The 17,146-nt window shown below is 39.6% G+C and overlaps 1 protein-coding gene across 3 annotated transcripts in view; it reads left to right on the forward strand.

Annotated features, from left to right (window-relative positions):
* TSHZ2 (teashirt zinc finger homeobox 2) overlaps window positions 1-17,146 on the forward strand; it is a 229,352-nt gene that overhangs the window by 130,315 nt on the left and 81,891 nt on the right. For 2 of the 3 annotated variants that reach the window (XM_062613957.1, XM_062613958.1), the window contains exon 2: window positions 7,095-10,173. In XM_062613957.1, the coding sequence (XP_062469941.1) occupies window positions 7,095-10,165 (3,071 nt within the window). In that variant the 3' untranslated portion in view covers window positions 10,166-10,173. The remainder of the gene's footprint in view (window positions 1-7,094; window positions 10,174-17,146) is intronic. The other variant, XM_062613959.1, reaches the window with a different exon arrangement.

The following is a 17,146-nucleotide window of genomic DNA, read 5'->3' on the forward strand; positions in this document are numbered from 1 at the left end:
TAGTAGCTGCTTATTTTAAATGTACAAAACCCTTGTGTGTAATTCCATTAGCTGCCCTACAGCATTGCAATCTACAGTTTCCCTGAGGCTGTTGTGAAATATTGATGAAATCCTTGCTTTTGTGGCTTCCTCTGATACACTAAACATTTGTCTGATGTTAGTTGAACTTGAATGGATCTGTTCAGAGTTATATCAGTAGTGACTTCAAAGGCTGTAAGGCTGTTACAGTTTTTTTTTACAAACTGAAGTTTCAAAGCCTTACCATGTGGTACTTTAAAAAACAAAGTTCATATCAAATGAACCAAAGTGTTAGCAATACACTGGTAAGACTCATTACAATTTCAATTTATATAGATACATATATTTTTGTGATTCTGATTTCTGGCTCATGCCATTTAAAGAAATTTACATTGGCACTTAGGGGGATGTAGGTTATTGAAAGAGGGAAACATCATTTGAAACTTGGGTTTCAAACAAGGTAATCTGTACATTTACAAAACCTCTTTGCTGTTCTCCACAACAATAAATAGGACAAGAAAAAAACAGAAGAAAAGCAAAGAGAGGCAAAAGTTTCAAACTTATGTTTTCATCAGCAAAGTGATTTACACTGCAGAAATTAAAATTACTAATGAGGAAAACATATTTGCTACTACTGTATTCCTTTAATTGTTGAGGACCCAACTGCATTTTGGAAAGCACCCTTTGTGTCCATGCCAGCAGTTAAATGCAGCGCACATTGCCATTGGGATGTGGTGAATGCCTGATACCTGTATAAACCTTTGTCCACTGAGGAGCTGGGAGGGGCAGACAGGACAGGGTCAGAGGGCAGGGCTGCTGATCCTGCATGGCGAGGGGCTGGGAGGGTCTTTGCGTTCAAGTGGTGCAGCTTTCATTAGAAGCATACTTCTTGCAAATACAATCTGGAGAATATCAAACACCTTCAGCTGGTTCAGCAATGCAATTGTAAAGTTCCAGGGCGTTGCAGAAAATAATAAGCATGAATGTTTTTAACTAAAGTCAAATTATTCACTTACACTATAAGCCCTCATGTAAGGGACTTGAACTGTTGGCTCTGAACATGGTTAAATCCATTTCTGCAATAGCTAGCACCTGGCCATTCATCTGTTCAAACTGACTGGATCCAGAACAAGGCAAATATGTTTGAAGCTGGTTTTATTTCTCAGTGCAATAACTATGTAAACATCGTCCTTAAGGAAAGTTATTCAAGAAAAATATCCCTACCAATTTTGTCCCTGCCAAGGACTCTCAGCTCAGCAGAGTTCATCGGCTCACCTCGCTTTTTCAGTCTTCCTTTTGTTCAGGTTTTTTTTTCCTGGTTTATGATTGGTTTTGCTTTGGGTTCATGGGTCCCTCACAAGCTAGTTCCCTGTGCATGTACTTCCAGCCTCTGATCATTTCCATTTGACTCATAACTGTGTAGGATGCAATGTACAAAAGACATAATCTGTTCTCCTTCATGATGCTAAGAGTCCCACTGAAACTAGTGGGTATTTTGCCTTCTAAACTAGTAAGAAATTGGACACTTAATAGAAAACTTTATAATACAACTCTAATTAGAGTGTAACAAAATGAAAGCCCCCAGTTGCTTCATTTCAGCATCATCTATAAATAATAGTTATGGTTCCATGGACTTGCATTTGTGTGTTAAAATTCAGTTATGGCAGAAGCCACTCCAAGTTTCCCTGCTCCTGAGCTGCAGTGGCTTCACCAGTCTGGCAGCATAGGTTGCTTTTGTCCATCCAGGATGGTTGTGGATGTTTCTCGTCCTCCTCTGCAGGAGTCAGGAATTCATGCCCCAGTATCAGCTGCTGGAACTATTGAAAAAACTCAAAAAAAAAAAAAAAGGAATACTGGGAGAAACCTCTCCTTTGAGGTGACAAGTTGTTTTGGACACAAAATTGCATCAGTTGTGATCAACAGCTTCCATACTGAGCCACTGCAAACTGAGCTTGGAGACTGCAGTTAGTAATAGCAGCAAAAGGTGCAAATAATTTCCTATTATCCAAAGTAATTAACTGGCTTTCCAGAAAAGAGGCATCTGAACTTACTCAAGCTTTTCTGAGCTTTTGAGAACATCTAGAAGTTTATCAGGATACACATGGGTTTAGGGATAAAGCGCACTACCAGGGTGTTTAGACCAGCTAACAGAGATGCTGTTCTGTCTCTGAAACCTGTGATGCAGAATGAGCTGCTCTTTGCTTTCTGCATGGTAAGAATGGGACCTTTCCCTGCATTTCCTTTCCATTCTGCAGAACTTAACAGGAAGTTGTTTTCCTGGTACAGAATTTTTGAACATAGCCTAGAAAGTTCTGAAATATATATTATTCACTCTTTTGTTACAAATTTTGTAATTTAAGAGTTCTTTCCATAAACCCCATTGCATTTCCAGAGTGTTCCATTGGTTTTACTCCTGTTAAATTCCAAAATGTCTGTTCTGTAAGAGTTATGCAACAGAGCAGGCATTTTTTTTCCACAGCTGCCAATTTATTTCTCAAGTTCATTTTCAAACTGGGATGAATCTAGAGCCATGAACTTCCACAAAGAACCAGGTTAAGATTTGTCTTTGGGTAGCTAATGTAGTTAGACATTTTTGAGAAACAGGAATGAGAAGTGGTCATTATCCATTATCTGCATGAAATATTTCAGAGAAAGAAACAGTTTCTGCCAAACACAAAAAGATGTTTGAGCTAAAGCCAGACGAGAAGGAAACAAGATCACCTTATAGCACTGCAAGATTGCTTTACTAATGATGTTATTTCAAGTAGAACTGGAATATATATATGAAGAAGTGCAGATGGTGCATGGGTTTTACATGGATTAGCAGTGTTGTTCTGGACAATGATTCACTGTCCCTTTTCTTGGCAGGAAATAAATTTTCCAGTCTTGGAAAGAAACATGTATGTATATATTTTAAGAAATGTTTCTCTATGTGGAAAAAGAGCAAATTTGAGTGAAAATAGCATCCACTGGTGGAAAAGTTAACAGTCAGAGTGAACACTTTAAAAAAAAAGATGTGTTCACACTCTACAATTGAAGGTCAGAAGTGATGTACAACGTGGTGCAAATTACAGGTTAGGCAGGGGTGTGGGGGCCTGAAAGTCAATGCCAGGTTCAGCATCACCTGGAGCTTGGCTCAGCACCTTCTGCATGGCAGGGTCAAGGCTTCAACATGCATGTGCCTGGTGTTAGACTCATACATTCAAAGAAGAGTTTGTTCAGCTGTGTTAGCTGGGCCTTCTTTCTTCCAGTTACTCTGCAGAAATGTGCTATAAATACCTAAGAAAATGTTATCTTTTGAAGAACAGTCAGCTGTTCATTGCAACCCTTGTCCTATAGAAGCAGGTTTATGAAGTTACCATGAATCCAATCACAAAGGTACAGAGGAAAACTTTTAAAAGTTAAAACAGTTTAGAATTGTATTTGTGATTATTACCCATATGACAGTATTATCCCTCCTGATGTCATGATTTTGACGTATACTGTCTTAGTCTCAATCAGCACTAAACCCAAATTTCCATTTAGGAAGCCAGAACTTGCTTCCGTTCAGTGCTCAGAAGCTCCTGGGTTTTGTCCAGTCCTTAAGATGACAGTGAAATTTTAGTCCCCCACTTCTTCAGGACTGCACACTGCCCATATTACATCTCTGCCTGTGCCTGTTTCATTTCGGTGGGAACAGTTCTCATCTGGGTGAAGGAGGAAGCATGAGTTTGGATTTCTTTAATTCTATTTTTTCTCCTGTAAGACAGCTGTATATGAGCATCTCAGAGGTTTGGAATGTCAGAATAAGCCTGGGGGAGAACTGGTGGGAACAGAACAGGTCACTCAACAATTTATTATATGGACATCAGCATGACGTGCAAAATTTATGCTACTTATTACAGACACTGCATTTAAAGCATGTGGGTCTACAGGCTTAAGACACCCTTTAGTTAGAAAATAAATAATGTAAAGTCCACTTAAATTAATGTTTTTTTCTGTTAAATAGCTACATCAGTTCATATCAAGCTTCGTGTCCAGTGAATTCTTACTAAAACCCACTGCCAGAAGGACACGTGCGTTCCTTGTACCCTAGGTTGTCTGCACAGAAGAGGTCTCCACTGTCCTTAAAATGCCCACAGTGATTTAAATCATTTACATAAACAGAAATGGTTTTACAAGTAGGATACTGAAATGTGTTTCCAAAGCTGCCCAGAACCCTCAACCATTAAAATGGACCTGACTGATGGTTTTGTGAGATTCTGATGGTGCTTTCTAGTAAGTTACCTTTACCACTTACATAAGACTGTGTCTGTACCTTATACAGACACAAAAAAGAGGATTTCTCAACATGAGTTACTCTTCCGTAAAGGTTATAGTAAACATGTCAATGCCTAATTAAGCAGAAAATTTTATCTGTATTGTGGGGGCTGTGCAGCTGTCTGATACTTCTGCTTCTCCTGGTAAATCCTTTTAAAAGGACAAAGGATACTGTGAGGAAGAAACTACTGTATGTATCTTCCAAAATACCTTCTGGTGAAAAATGGGTTAATAATATTCAAAGAATTGGTGCCGAAATGGAGAATCAAATTTGCACCGATCCAAACCCCTGTGAATGCTGTTTGTTGTCTGTTTTGTCTGATTCCTTCACTGGATTCCCTCCTTATTTTTGTTTTGCTGGGTGTAATATGCCTGGCACTGTGATACATCCTGGCAAGGGGCCAGCATCGCTACCTACGCTGTACAGTGTCTCTAACACCGTGAGAACCATGTCAGGCCTGCTCATCAGTTCGTGCTGCTTGTTTAACAAGGTTACTACTCATGACGTGTAGGAGCTTTTGCCGCCTCCATGTCCCTCTGTTCTCCTTGGTCCCTGAGAAACATACGAGCTCAGAAAGGGGTAGATGGAAAGTATCGCCTGGTTACTGGGGAAAAAGTTCAGGGATGAGAAAAAATCTTTTGTTCTGTGTTGTCTTTGCTGCTTGCCTCAGTCTGGTCACCTGTAAACAGGGTACTAGTATTTACTGTACCCCAACCCACTACTAAAAGGCTTATTTTTTAGTATTTAACACTTTAATATTATTTTGCTGCTTCGCTGTGTGCTGAAGAGCACAGTGTTCCTACTGCTATGTGATTATTTTGTCATGGTAAAATACTGTCCAGGTCATTTGCTCATAGTTGCTGCCTCTGGTTGTGAAGCTTCCTGGTATCATCCCTGGAGTAAGCCAAGCCCAGCTCTCAGCTGGTGCGCTCTGTGCAGGTCCTAAGACTGTGGGAAGGGCATAGGGAAGATGTTTCATGTGGATTTCTTAGCCCATCTACAGAGAGTGACATCATTTCCCTCTTCTTTTATTGCAGCTTCTTCCAGGGAACAATTCTAGTTCTAGTTCACCTCTGGCTTGATGGTATTCCTCTAGTTCTAGTTCATCTCTTTAGCTTGGTGGTAAACATGTTGGAAGGGCTGAGATGCACATGCAAATACACTGAAAAATTAAAGCACATCTGAAAAACTTCTGGAAGGCTTTGTCCATGTGTTAATCAAAGTGCTTCTACCTTTTCTGTCCGTCCCTTTGATTTGCTAAAAGGATATAATTTGTGCTGGAGTGTCAGATTCAAGGGAGTGAAATGAGCCAGGTTCTCAAAGAACCATAAAATGGCTTTTCTCAGAAGATGGGAAGAGACTGAATTTTAAACAAATAACACTTTTAGGCTCATTTAACTTGTGGTTTCTGAGCTCTTGGTGTTACTTCATAATTATGAATACTAGAATTTTATTTTTGCTTAGTTGTTTTAAGGGCAGCTTTGATTTGTGCGTTTTAGTATATTTATCTGATGCAAAAAAAAACTATTAAGGAAACACAGCAAAGTACTCCTGAGACTGCAGTGCAGTCACTAGGTTTAGCAGCACTGTGTTTGCACCTCACTGCAAGAGCTCGTCAATGTATCTCTTACAAAGATCTGTGCTGCTGAAATCCACATTTAGTTTTGATGAGTGGCTGTCAATAGCAGTGAATTGTTTCAACGTTTGCTTGCCTTGTGCATATCAGCTTTTCCGGAGCTGTTAAAAAAATTACACTGGGGTTTTGTGAAAACACCTGAACCACTCGTTCTGCTTCATCCCTTCTTGTGGGGTCTGGCAGTGAGTTGCTGACTGTGTTGAGTCATTGGGAATTTATCCACTAGCTGCAACAGAGCCAGTTCACCCTTAAAAATCCTCTGTCCTAACCAGGTTATCTCTGTAACTTAGGCAGAATTACTGCTAATATAAGGCCAGAAAACAAAACAAAACAAACCCCAACAACCTGAATTCCTAAATGAATTTTAAAATGTACAGCTCTTCCAGTATCAAATTCATTTTATTAATCAAATAATCTAATTTGTCAAAGAAAATTTTTCTGGATTTGTTCTGCTTTTCAGTTTTACAGTTAATTTTGGTCTACCTCTGGCACATCCTAGTACGCTTCTATAACTTCCAAGGGTTCTTGCCCTGAAATGTATGGATATGTTTTTACTGAAGCACAATTTGCTTTTGTCACAGACAGTACATATATAAACAAAAGAGTTCCACTTATGCCTATTAGCACTTTCAGATGTTGTATTTTGACATATAAATTATTTGTGTACATTCTAAAGTGCAGTTTTAGGTGATCAAATGGCACAAGGTTACAGTACCTAGATGATGCTAGGAACCAAGAAGATTATGGCAGTTATTTTTCTTCTGTTCCTTGCCAGTTCTACCCTGTCTTTCACTGAGGCTAAAAACAATTTGATAGAATTGAATCTTTTAATAAAAACTTTAAATTCTTACACATGAATTTTCAACTGTCCTATTATGGGACAGTTAGAATTATACTCCCATGACAGCAAAATTATTAACTCAGAATCTCTGGCAGTTATAAAGAATTATGATCATCTGCCAGCAAGATACAGCAGCCTTCACAAAAAAGGCATCATTTGGGCTTTTTCACTTCCAGAACTAGCAGTCAATAAAGTTGTAGATTAAAGTTCAGTAAAGAAAACACGTAGTGAAACTAGAAAGCTCGAAATGCAGTATTCTTCTTTAACAAGTTATTTCATATATTGACATTACATTTCAGGTTATGTCCAAGAGGAAGATTTAAAGGAAGAGGAAGATATAAAGGAGGAGGAAGAAGATGATGATGACAACAATTCCACTGCTCAACTCCAGGGCAGCAATGACACTTGCACGGATGAGGAACATGAAGCTGGTCCTGAGCAGAAAGGGAACTTCAGTTACCAGAATTCCCCTGTCAGTCATATATCTAACCAGGATGCTGAAAACGAATCACTACTAAGTGATGGTAGTGACCATGTGGCAGATATTAAAAGCATTTGCTCTAGAGAGCCACAGGACCCCAAACCCAGCAGCCACCCCAAAGCCCAGAATGAAGCACACAATTGCATGGATAAAATGACAGCGGTCTATGCCAACATACTGTCAGATTCTTATTGGACAGGCTTAGGGCTGGGTTTCAAATTGTCTAACTCTGAAAAGAGGAGTTGTGACAACAGAAATGGAGGGAACAAAGCTGATTTTGATTGGCACCAAGATGCACTGTCCAAAAGCTTACAGCAGAATTTACCTTCCAGACCTGTCTCGAAACCCAACCTGTTCAGCTCAGTCCAGCTCTACAGGCAGAGCAGCAAAATGTGTGGAACTGTGTTCACGGGTGCCAGCCGGTTTCGGTGCCGGCAGTGCAGTGCTGCCTACGACACACTGGTAGAACTAACAGTTCATATGAATGAGACAGGTCACTACCAAGATGACAACCATAAAAAGGACAAGCACAGACCTACCAGCTATTCAAAGCCCCGGAAAAGGGCTTTCCAGGACATGGACAAGGAAGATGCACAAAAAGTTCTGAAATGTATGTTCTGTGGTGACTCTTTCGATTCCCTTCAAGACCTGAGTGTTCATATGATAAAAACAAAACATTACCAAAAAGTGCCTTTGAAGGAGCCGGTACCAACCATTTCTTCAAAACTGGTCACTCCAGCAAAGAAACGTGTGTTTGATGTTAACAGGCCTTGTTCCCCCGATTCCACAACGGGGTCTTTCTCAGATACTTTTTCTCCTCAGAAGAATGCAAACCTGCAGTTATCATCTAACAACCGCTATGGCTACCAGAATGGTGCCAGCTATACATGGCAGTTCGAGGCCTGCAAATCCCAGATTTTGAAGTGTATGGAATGTGGAAGTTCCCATGATACCTTGCAGCAGCTTACAACCCACATGATGGTCACTGGCCATTTTTTGAAAGTCACAAGTTCAGCTTCAAAGAAAGGAAAGCAACTTGTTCTGGATCCTTTAGCTGTGGAAAAAATGCAATCACTGTCTGAAGCACCCGCCAGTGACAGCCCAGTTTCAAAATCAACCAGTAAATCATCTGCAGAATGCATAGCTCCCACCTCTGAACTAAAAAAAGAAAGTAAAAAAGATAAAGCTGATGATGCAAACAAAGATGAGAAAGCAGTAAAAACTGAGGAGTATGAAGACACTCTTCAGAAACCACTGGATCCCACAATGAAATACCAGTACCTCCGAGAAGAAGATTTAGAAGATGGTTCAAAGGGTGGTGGGGACATTTTAAAGTCCTTGGAGAACACTGTCACAACAGCCATCAATAAAGCTCAGAATGGAGCTCCTAGCTGGAGTGCATATCCCAGCATCCATGCAGCTTATCAGCTCTCAGAAGGAGCTAAGCCATCTTTGCCTGTGGGTTCCCAAGTATTGCAAATCAGACCAACTATCACCAATAAACTGAGGCCCATAGCTCCAAAGTGGAAGGTCATGCCTCTGGTCCCTATCTCAGCAAATGTGGCCCAGTGCACTCAAGTGAAGAAGGAAACTGATGACAAGGAGGAGGTACAAAAGGACTATGCTAAAGAGAGTATCCAAGCTGAGCCTGCCTCACTCAACCAGGGCGAGAGAGAACCTCTCCTCAAATCTGAAGCCTCTGTGGAGCCAAAAAAGACAGAACCATGTCCCTTGAAAGAAGAAGACAAAATTAAAGAGGACAGTGGAAAAGAAAAAACAGTCCTCAAGGAAACAACAGCAGCTTCTCTTAGTAATGGTTGTGCTGCCACCAACCATTCGTCTGACCTGCCTTGTGTCAACCCTCTCAGCGCGCTGCAGTCAGTGCTGAATAACCACTTGGGCAAAGCCACTGAGCCTTTACAGCCTCAATCCAGCTGCAGCCCCAGCTCTAGCACAATTTCTATATTCCACAAAAGCAATCTAAATGTGATGGAGAAGCCAGTTTTATCTCCAGCTCCAACACCGCCAAAGCCTGCAAGTGTATCCAGGCACTATTTATTTGAAAACAATGATCAGCCTATTGACCTGACCAAATCCAAAGGCAAGAAAGCTGAGTCACCTCAAGCACAATCTTGTACTTCTCCACCTCAAAAACATGCTCTGTCCGACATCGCTGACATGGTCAAAGTTCTTCCCAAAGCTACTACACCAAAACCTGCGGCATCTTCAAGGATCCCATCTATGAAATTGGAAATAGATGTCCGACGCTTTGAGGATGTCTCAACAGAAGTCTCCACTCTGCATAAAAGGAAGGGCAGACAGTCAAACTGGAATCCTCAGCATCTTCTCATTTTGCAAGCTCAGTTTGCTTCCAGCCTCTTCCAGACATCTGAAGGTAAATATTTATTATCAGACCTAGGCCCGCAAGAGCGCATGCAGATTTCCAAATTTACTGGACTGTCAATGACCACCATCAGCCACTGGTTGGCAAATGTCAAATATCAACTTAGGAAAACCGGAGGAACAAAGTTCTTGAAAAACATGGACAAAGGACATCCAGTCTTTTATTGCAGTGACTGTGCATCTCAGTTTCGAACCCCATCTACTTACATTAGCCACTTAGAATCTCACCTAGGTTTCCAAATGAAAGACATGAACAGGCTGGCTGTGGAGCAGCAAACCAAGGTAGAGCAAGAAATCTCCAGAGTTTCAGTTCAAAGGTCTCCTGAAACAATAGCTGGAGAAGAGGACACTGACTCTAAGTTCAAATGTAAGTTGTGCTGTCGGACATTTGCGAGCAAACATGCAGTAAAACTTCATCTAAGCAAAACACACAGCAAGTCACCAGAACACCATTCACAATTTGTAGCAGAAGTGGATGAAGAATAACTCTTAAGGTATGCATGCTCTATAGCGAGTTTTAATTTCAGCATTTTAAGGAGGCTTCGTAAGACATTTGTACTTTCTTAAGTGCAGGAAAACAGTATAAAATGCATAATGTACTCCTGCTTCATTCATCTAATTGCATGTACATATCCATTTTATAATGTTTTCAAGAAGAGAGCTTGGTAAATGCGTAACCACATTGCCCTAAATAGAGAAGTTGCTTCTTATTAGTATTTTCAAAATAGCTGTTTTCCCAGGTCTCACTCGCCTTTTTGTTTCTAAGAATTTATGTTTTCACATCCCATGCACTTCAGTGTGGAATGCAACAATTAAATGCAATAAGAATGGAAAATGTGGGGGAAAAAAGCACTGAAAACCAAAAGGCTGTTAACTCTTTCAGTGCTAACACACCAGTAAATCTGATTTTGATAGGACAAAAGTCAATTCAAATGTCAAATCAGCAAAATCTTAATTATTCTGAGTTTCTCATAATCTCACACTCAGCCCCAAGAACCTACAAATAACTCTGAAAAGTTAATGTCTAGAAGTTCAGTTATGCTTTTGTTGATAATTGGAGATTCAGTTTTGTAAAATATTCTAATATTTTACATGTACTTAAACACTTACTGTTGTGAGTGGCCTTTTTTGTCGCATCATTTTAACCCATCTCTCCATCATTCCTTTTTTAATCTTTTGAGATGTTTGACTATATTTTATTTCATGTTGGTGGGAGTGCTTGTCAGTCCATAAATGTCCCTGACTCCAGTGCAAGTTCTTGTGTAAACTGGGAGGGGGTGTTAATGCTTAATTGAGAAAGCAGCTATTTTTTTTACAAGCTTAATATTTCAAAGACCTGTAAGTAGGATACTTCTGCGTTAGTGTTGCTATTTTTTTGCTGCAAGATACACCAATTGCCACAACCAATGTTTATAACATGTAATGTAATATTCAAATGACACACAGTTTTTGCATTTTTAATTTTACTTGATTCACAAACTTGAATATTCTTGATTTAAATAAATATGCAGAACGTCAACTAAAAAGTCCAAATAGAAGTTTTTTTGTTCTAATGAGTTTATTTCCAGGAAGACTCTGTTAGTCATTCCCAACAATTTCTCCAGCAGTCTCAGGCTCTGCTTCTCCTCACAAAATAATCATGTGCAGATTCAGATTTTCTCCAGTGTGTTCATTACTTGAATAACATTTGGGAAATGAATTTGTCAGCCAGTCAAAATTAAAGACGTGTTGTGAGTTGTCACTTACGCCACCTGCTATTGTGGCTATTCTCTGGCTAATTGAGGGTGCAGCACTTTGAGGTTGAATACCCGTTTGTGTGAAGATTTCACGTTTGTTTGCTGCAAATATTCATGAAGCTTTAGAAACACTTTCTGTGTACAGAGCCGGCACAAGGACTATGCGTCACATAGGCTCCATTAAAAAGGCTGCTTTTGAATAATTTAAGCCACTAATCAAAGGGTTACTTTGGGATGGGTAATAGAAGCTATTACTATGGAGTATAACGTCAGTATTCAAGTGCAGTAAGATTTAAGTTTTACATACATCTTGTACTTGCTGTCTGCATGTGACTAGATTTATGCTTTCTACATATTTTAGCCAGCAAAATTCTGTCTAACTCAGAAAGAGTTCATTTTCTAAATAGGGCTAATACCTGTAAGTTTCTATTTTGGCATTTTTAACCTAACAGTGAAACTCAATTATTGTTCCTTGTTTTTTTGACCATTCAAAATCAACATACCTGACAAAATATCAGCAGACTATAAGAGACTGGTTAGGAAAAATATACCATACTTTGTTTCCTTTCCCATCAGTTAATGAATATTAAGACTCTGACATTCATAGTTTTCACACAAGAGATATTAGAGCAAACCAATAATTTGGGTACTATCAAACAAAAGCTATCTGCCAAATATATTAATGTAACAGTTATTTTGGCACATTCATGGCTTAATACATGACAAATGTTTCTGATTTGGTCTTAAAAGCACCATATTATTACTAAGAGGCAAACCAAACACCCACCTTTATAAACACGTTACTATTTCTGAGGATTTGGGGAACAAATACAAAGGAAAAAAATCTCCAAGGGGAGAAAAAAAAGAAGAGGTTTCTGCTTTTCAAAAACCTGCACAGACACATCATGGGTTTTATTCAGGTGATATGTAACTACATAAATAAAGGTAGTGTCCTTCCTGCCTTTGGGTGCAGAGAAATTGCTGTCCTCTTAATACTCATTTCTAATTTATATCAAGATGCAGGTTGTATCTTACCTTTGAAAAAATATATTTAAATTGCAATGACAGAGTGATAGCACTGTTATCTGGAACTATAATTTTAGTTGGTATGCATGATAGCACAAATTGTATGAAATGATGGGGTATTTTGGATAGCATTGTAAAGATTTTATTACACTTTTGGAGCCGTAAGCCTACTGAAGTTCTGACTGTGAAAGAAGTGTGGGGGCCAGAGTTTATTCATATGGTTTCTCCCTGAGATCTGCAAGGAGACTAGATCAAATAACAGGGATTTTCAGGGTTTAATTATTCTTACCATGTTATTTTGAAGATCCAGTATACATTTGAGCAATAACATAGAGGAAAGCACAGGATTTAGAGACAAGAAATATAAAGCATACTGAGATTCTTAAAATGCGCACATACATTTTTGTTTACTTCTAGGCATCATTGTAGTGAAATAGAAATAAAAATAGAGAAAATATATGGAAATGAATGGAAATAAACCAGTGGAAAGAATACTTAAAGCACAGAATTACATAAAATACTTTCTGTATTTTGATGACATTTACTATTAAAGGTTATATTTTAAAATGTTAGCTATCATTAAAAATATGCATGAATAATCTGCATTAGTACTCTAGAAAAATGTGTTATGTTTATGGATTTATTTTTAAGACCTCTGTGAGGCTGTTTATAAGAAATTTGCTATAAATTCTTCTTAAGTGTAAAGACATATATATCTGCTTTATATTCATCTTTGGTGTTTTCCTGAATTCTAACTGATATGGCTTTAGTAATACAATGTAAGATTTGTGTCATATAAAACAATCAGACGTCTCTATTCTCTTTCATTTAACCTGCTTCAAACTCAGTTTTTATTGCTATTCTTTAAAGAAAACCCTGGAACATTAGGGAACATGGCTTTAATTAGAAGTAATTTGTTTGTTGACTTATACCTTTGAAGAACATTTGTTCATTTTTTCAACTAAATTAGAATTTTTATGTTGTCCTGAGAAGAAAAAAACCCGACAAGGCAGAATCGTATTTCTCATTTTCAAGTCAGGCGATACTGGCTATGAACAGGTCAGTAACTGAGGCTCTCTCCCATCTTATCTACAACTTCTTGTAGAAATGAGTCTCTATAGACTCAAATTATGAACTTAATTGGGGAGATTTCTTCTACAAAAGACCCTGCTAAGTAAACAAGCAGCTACCTGAGATGAACTAATTTGAAAGTAAGGCTGCTGCAAAACAAAAAAATGAGTCATAATGATAAACAGTTTTTCTCTCTGTCTCCTCCTTTGTCTTTTTTTAACCATCAAGTTTAAAGCTTCTACAGTGCTTTATAGGAGACAACTGACATTCTGTGGTAAATGGAAGAAAGAGCAGAGCAGAACTGAAAATCCTCTAATGCACTGACACTAACTTGCCCTCTATTGTTGAAAATGAGCAGGCAATCATGATTGTTCATCAAATGGCTCCTAATGCAGTTAAAGCATTCAGCTATAATTTCTCCTTGCATTTATAATTACTGTCATAGACTGCACACCTCAGTGAGCAGATTAAAGCTATAAACTATTTAGCCGTAGCTTTAAGATGAGGAACTTGATTTGTCTGGCAGCAGTTATTTGTTAGAGAGCTTGACACTTCACATAAAAATGACTCAACTTGATGAAGAACAATGCAGTTTAAGCAATGCAGTGATTTTAAATCAGTCATTATACCACGCCCTGTAAGAATTGCAAAGCAATTTGTTAAATGATATATAGGACTAGATAACTGTATGTGTTAAGTATACCAAAATAGAAGATTTTTTTCTTCTGTGGATTTTATTTTCTCATCCCTCTGAAACAGTAAGAGCTGCTCTGAACATCATGTTCCACTATTAGCCAATATTGGCATTAACATGGGCAAGGACAATTGTGTGAATTAGTAGTCCAAAACTGTGTTTTAGAGAATTTAGCTTGCTCTTCATCTTTCATTTCTTCTTAGCAACCAATATTAACAACTGAGGGACCCTTTCAGGAGAATCAGACATGCTGGGATGCAGCTGCCTACAGTTGTGTCCACCACAATTTGTAAGCAGAATTTACCAGCAAAACTGAGGGTTCTGCTCACCGTGTCATCAGCCAGAAAGAAAGAGTTCATTGCAATGAGAGCTATGATTGTGCAGTTTGAATGGGACTTTTCTGACAACATTGTGCTGGAAAATGACTTCTTAATGGTAAAAAAAAATCAGTGGGGAAATCCTATTTTAAAACAGACTTTTGTTGGGATGAAGTAGGTAAAATAGCTGAGCACCATGAAGGAGAGAAGAGGAGACAGGGGAAAGGTCTTTCACCTGTGCTGGAAGAGCCCATCCTCAACAAGGAACTACCTCCAACCTATCACTCCTCTCCCAAAATAGTCTTATTCTGGTGAAGCCTCAGTTCTCCATATCCTCTGAAATCTATCACTGTTTCCCCAGTGTTAGATTGGGACTTATTTATGTATTTATTTTAATTTAGCATTTTTAAATCTTCAAAGTTTTCCTGGACAGCATTTTTTCAATCTAGCAACACTCCTTTTAAAACCAATGATAGTGTGTTCTTGGCTTACCTGAGAGCAGGGTCAGGCCAGATGATACATCAGAGTGTGTCAGCACAGATATAACAGTGTAGATCTACTTGCTTTTTATGAATAGTACAGGTTGCTATTAAGATCAGTATTATTTAACATTGCACTAGCACATCCAACCCTCTAGGTCAACCCATATTGTTTCTAGGCCCTGTATAGGCATACTGTATATGACAGTTCCTGCCCCCAGTAGGCAGGAACTCTTCTGCTCACAAAGAAACAGCAACTTTTAAGTATTTCAGCCAGAATATAACTGACCTTGAACAGCACCTATCTCCTCAATCATTCAGTATTCATAAGGATATAAAAATCTTGCTTTCTCCTTGCTGCATCTGATATTATTAAATGCTACAACCTTCATAATCCGTAGCAGAACATTTTTACCCCGTGAGATTTCAAAGGGTATCAGTGTCTTATTTATATATTTTACACCTCAGCAATCAAATCACAAAGATCAATAACAAAAGGAAAAGGCACGAGCAGTATCCAGCCCTCAAAAGCACCTTTCAATAAAAATAATGTAATTTAGCAGGATGATCACTCAGTGCAAATATGATGGAGCACAGATGGAAAATGAGGAAAATTACAGATACAGTTTTATGGGAGGAGGAAAAGAGGAAGAGATTTTTCACTATTTATTGGGATAATGAACAGATAATTCATTCTTATTAAGTTGTAGTCTTCAAGCCTCATTCTGCCATTTCTTCCCATCTTCTGGGTTCAGAACTGGGTCTGTTTGTGCATCTAGGCAGGGTCTGTTGGCTGAGGAAGGATCAGGCCTTTACACTGGTTTTCACACATCAGCAGAGTCACACAGGCTTTACACCAGTGCAGCTCAACTCGGGACCCTGCCTGCGAGAAGAGGAATGAGGTAGAACAAGCAATGCTCAGCACAGAGCTTACATCTGAAATGTGGCAATGTTTCTTTTTCAAGAGCATCTCACCTTCAGGAAAGGGGCAGCAGACCCTGGGTTTCCAGCCTGTGATAACATTAAGACACCACACCAGGTAGCAAGATCAGAGCCCCAAAGAGAGCCAAGGGGACTGCTGCTCAGCCTGCCACCTCCCTGTGTGCAGAATTGCGTTTCCCCAGGAGCCCAGGTGGCCAAACCCTTGAACGTGTGAGGTGGCAGGAAAGGTTTCCCACACTCAAGTCTGCAAGAGGAATCCTGCTCTGGGTGCAGTGTTGTCTCTATCAGCTCTCCCCCTGGCAGATGGACAGCCGGGATGGCCGTGGGCATCAGGGGCTGGAGACAGAGAGAACAACAGCAGCTTCTGGAGTGAAGGGAAGGAGGGAGACATGGGGCCAGGAGGGGACTTGTTCATCGTAGTAAATTTACAGAATCCCTTTATTAAAACAAAACAGTGCCTCCTCCCCTCCAAAATCCCTCCCTGCCAGCACTCAGCACTGGCTCTTCTGCCAGGGGTCAGCACATGCAGGACTGGGGGAGGGAAGGATGGGGGAGTGGAGGAGGTTGTCATGTCTAATGAATACCCTGAATGTATCGAGATATATATTTTTTTCATTTCAGAAAAGGTTCCATTAAGAGGGAGACAGCCCTAACATGTGCTTTGGCCCCTCATCAGATTTATGAGTATTTGCTCTGCTCTTTAATAGGAAACTCTGCAGCAACTGCCACCTTGCCTGCTCTCCCTGAGATACACAGTGGCTTCTCAGGGAAATGCACTTCATTATTAATGTGAATTTGTACGTTTTTATGACACTGCTTGGGGGAAGGGGCAGGCAGAGTTTTCCTGGTGATATATGTTCATTTCCAACCATTTATTGTCCCAGACAATCGAAGAACAATGATAAACATTGTTATAGAAAGTGGAGGGTGCCGCAGTGACATTTTTGAAGGCAGAGGAGAGGTGGCTGGAGTGACTCTGATGTGGTTGTTTCCCTCCACTCCACCTCCTCCACCAGCAGCATGGTCTATGTGGTATCAGCCGCTGCCTCTCCTCGCCTGCCTTTTCCAGGCCAGCCAAGACCATTTTCTTTGCTGCAACAGAGGGGTATGGATGGACGAGAAGGAGTTCATCCTTCAGGAAGCCTGTACTGCAGGGGATCGCAGGCCTCGGAGTGAACAGATGCTCAGAGGCCCCATGTCCC

This window comes from Pezoporus occidentalis, unplaced genomic scaffold, assembly GCF_034315485.1.
Source record: "Pezoporus occidentalis ecotype Australia unplaced genomic scaffold, CSIRO_AGI_Poc_V1 ctg171, whole genome shotgun sequence".
Lineage (NCBI taxonomy): Eukaryota > Metazoa > Chordata > Aves > Psittaciformes > Psittacidae > Pezoporus > Pezoporus occidentalis.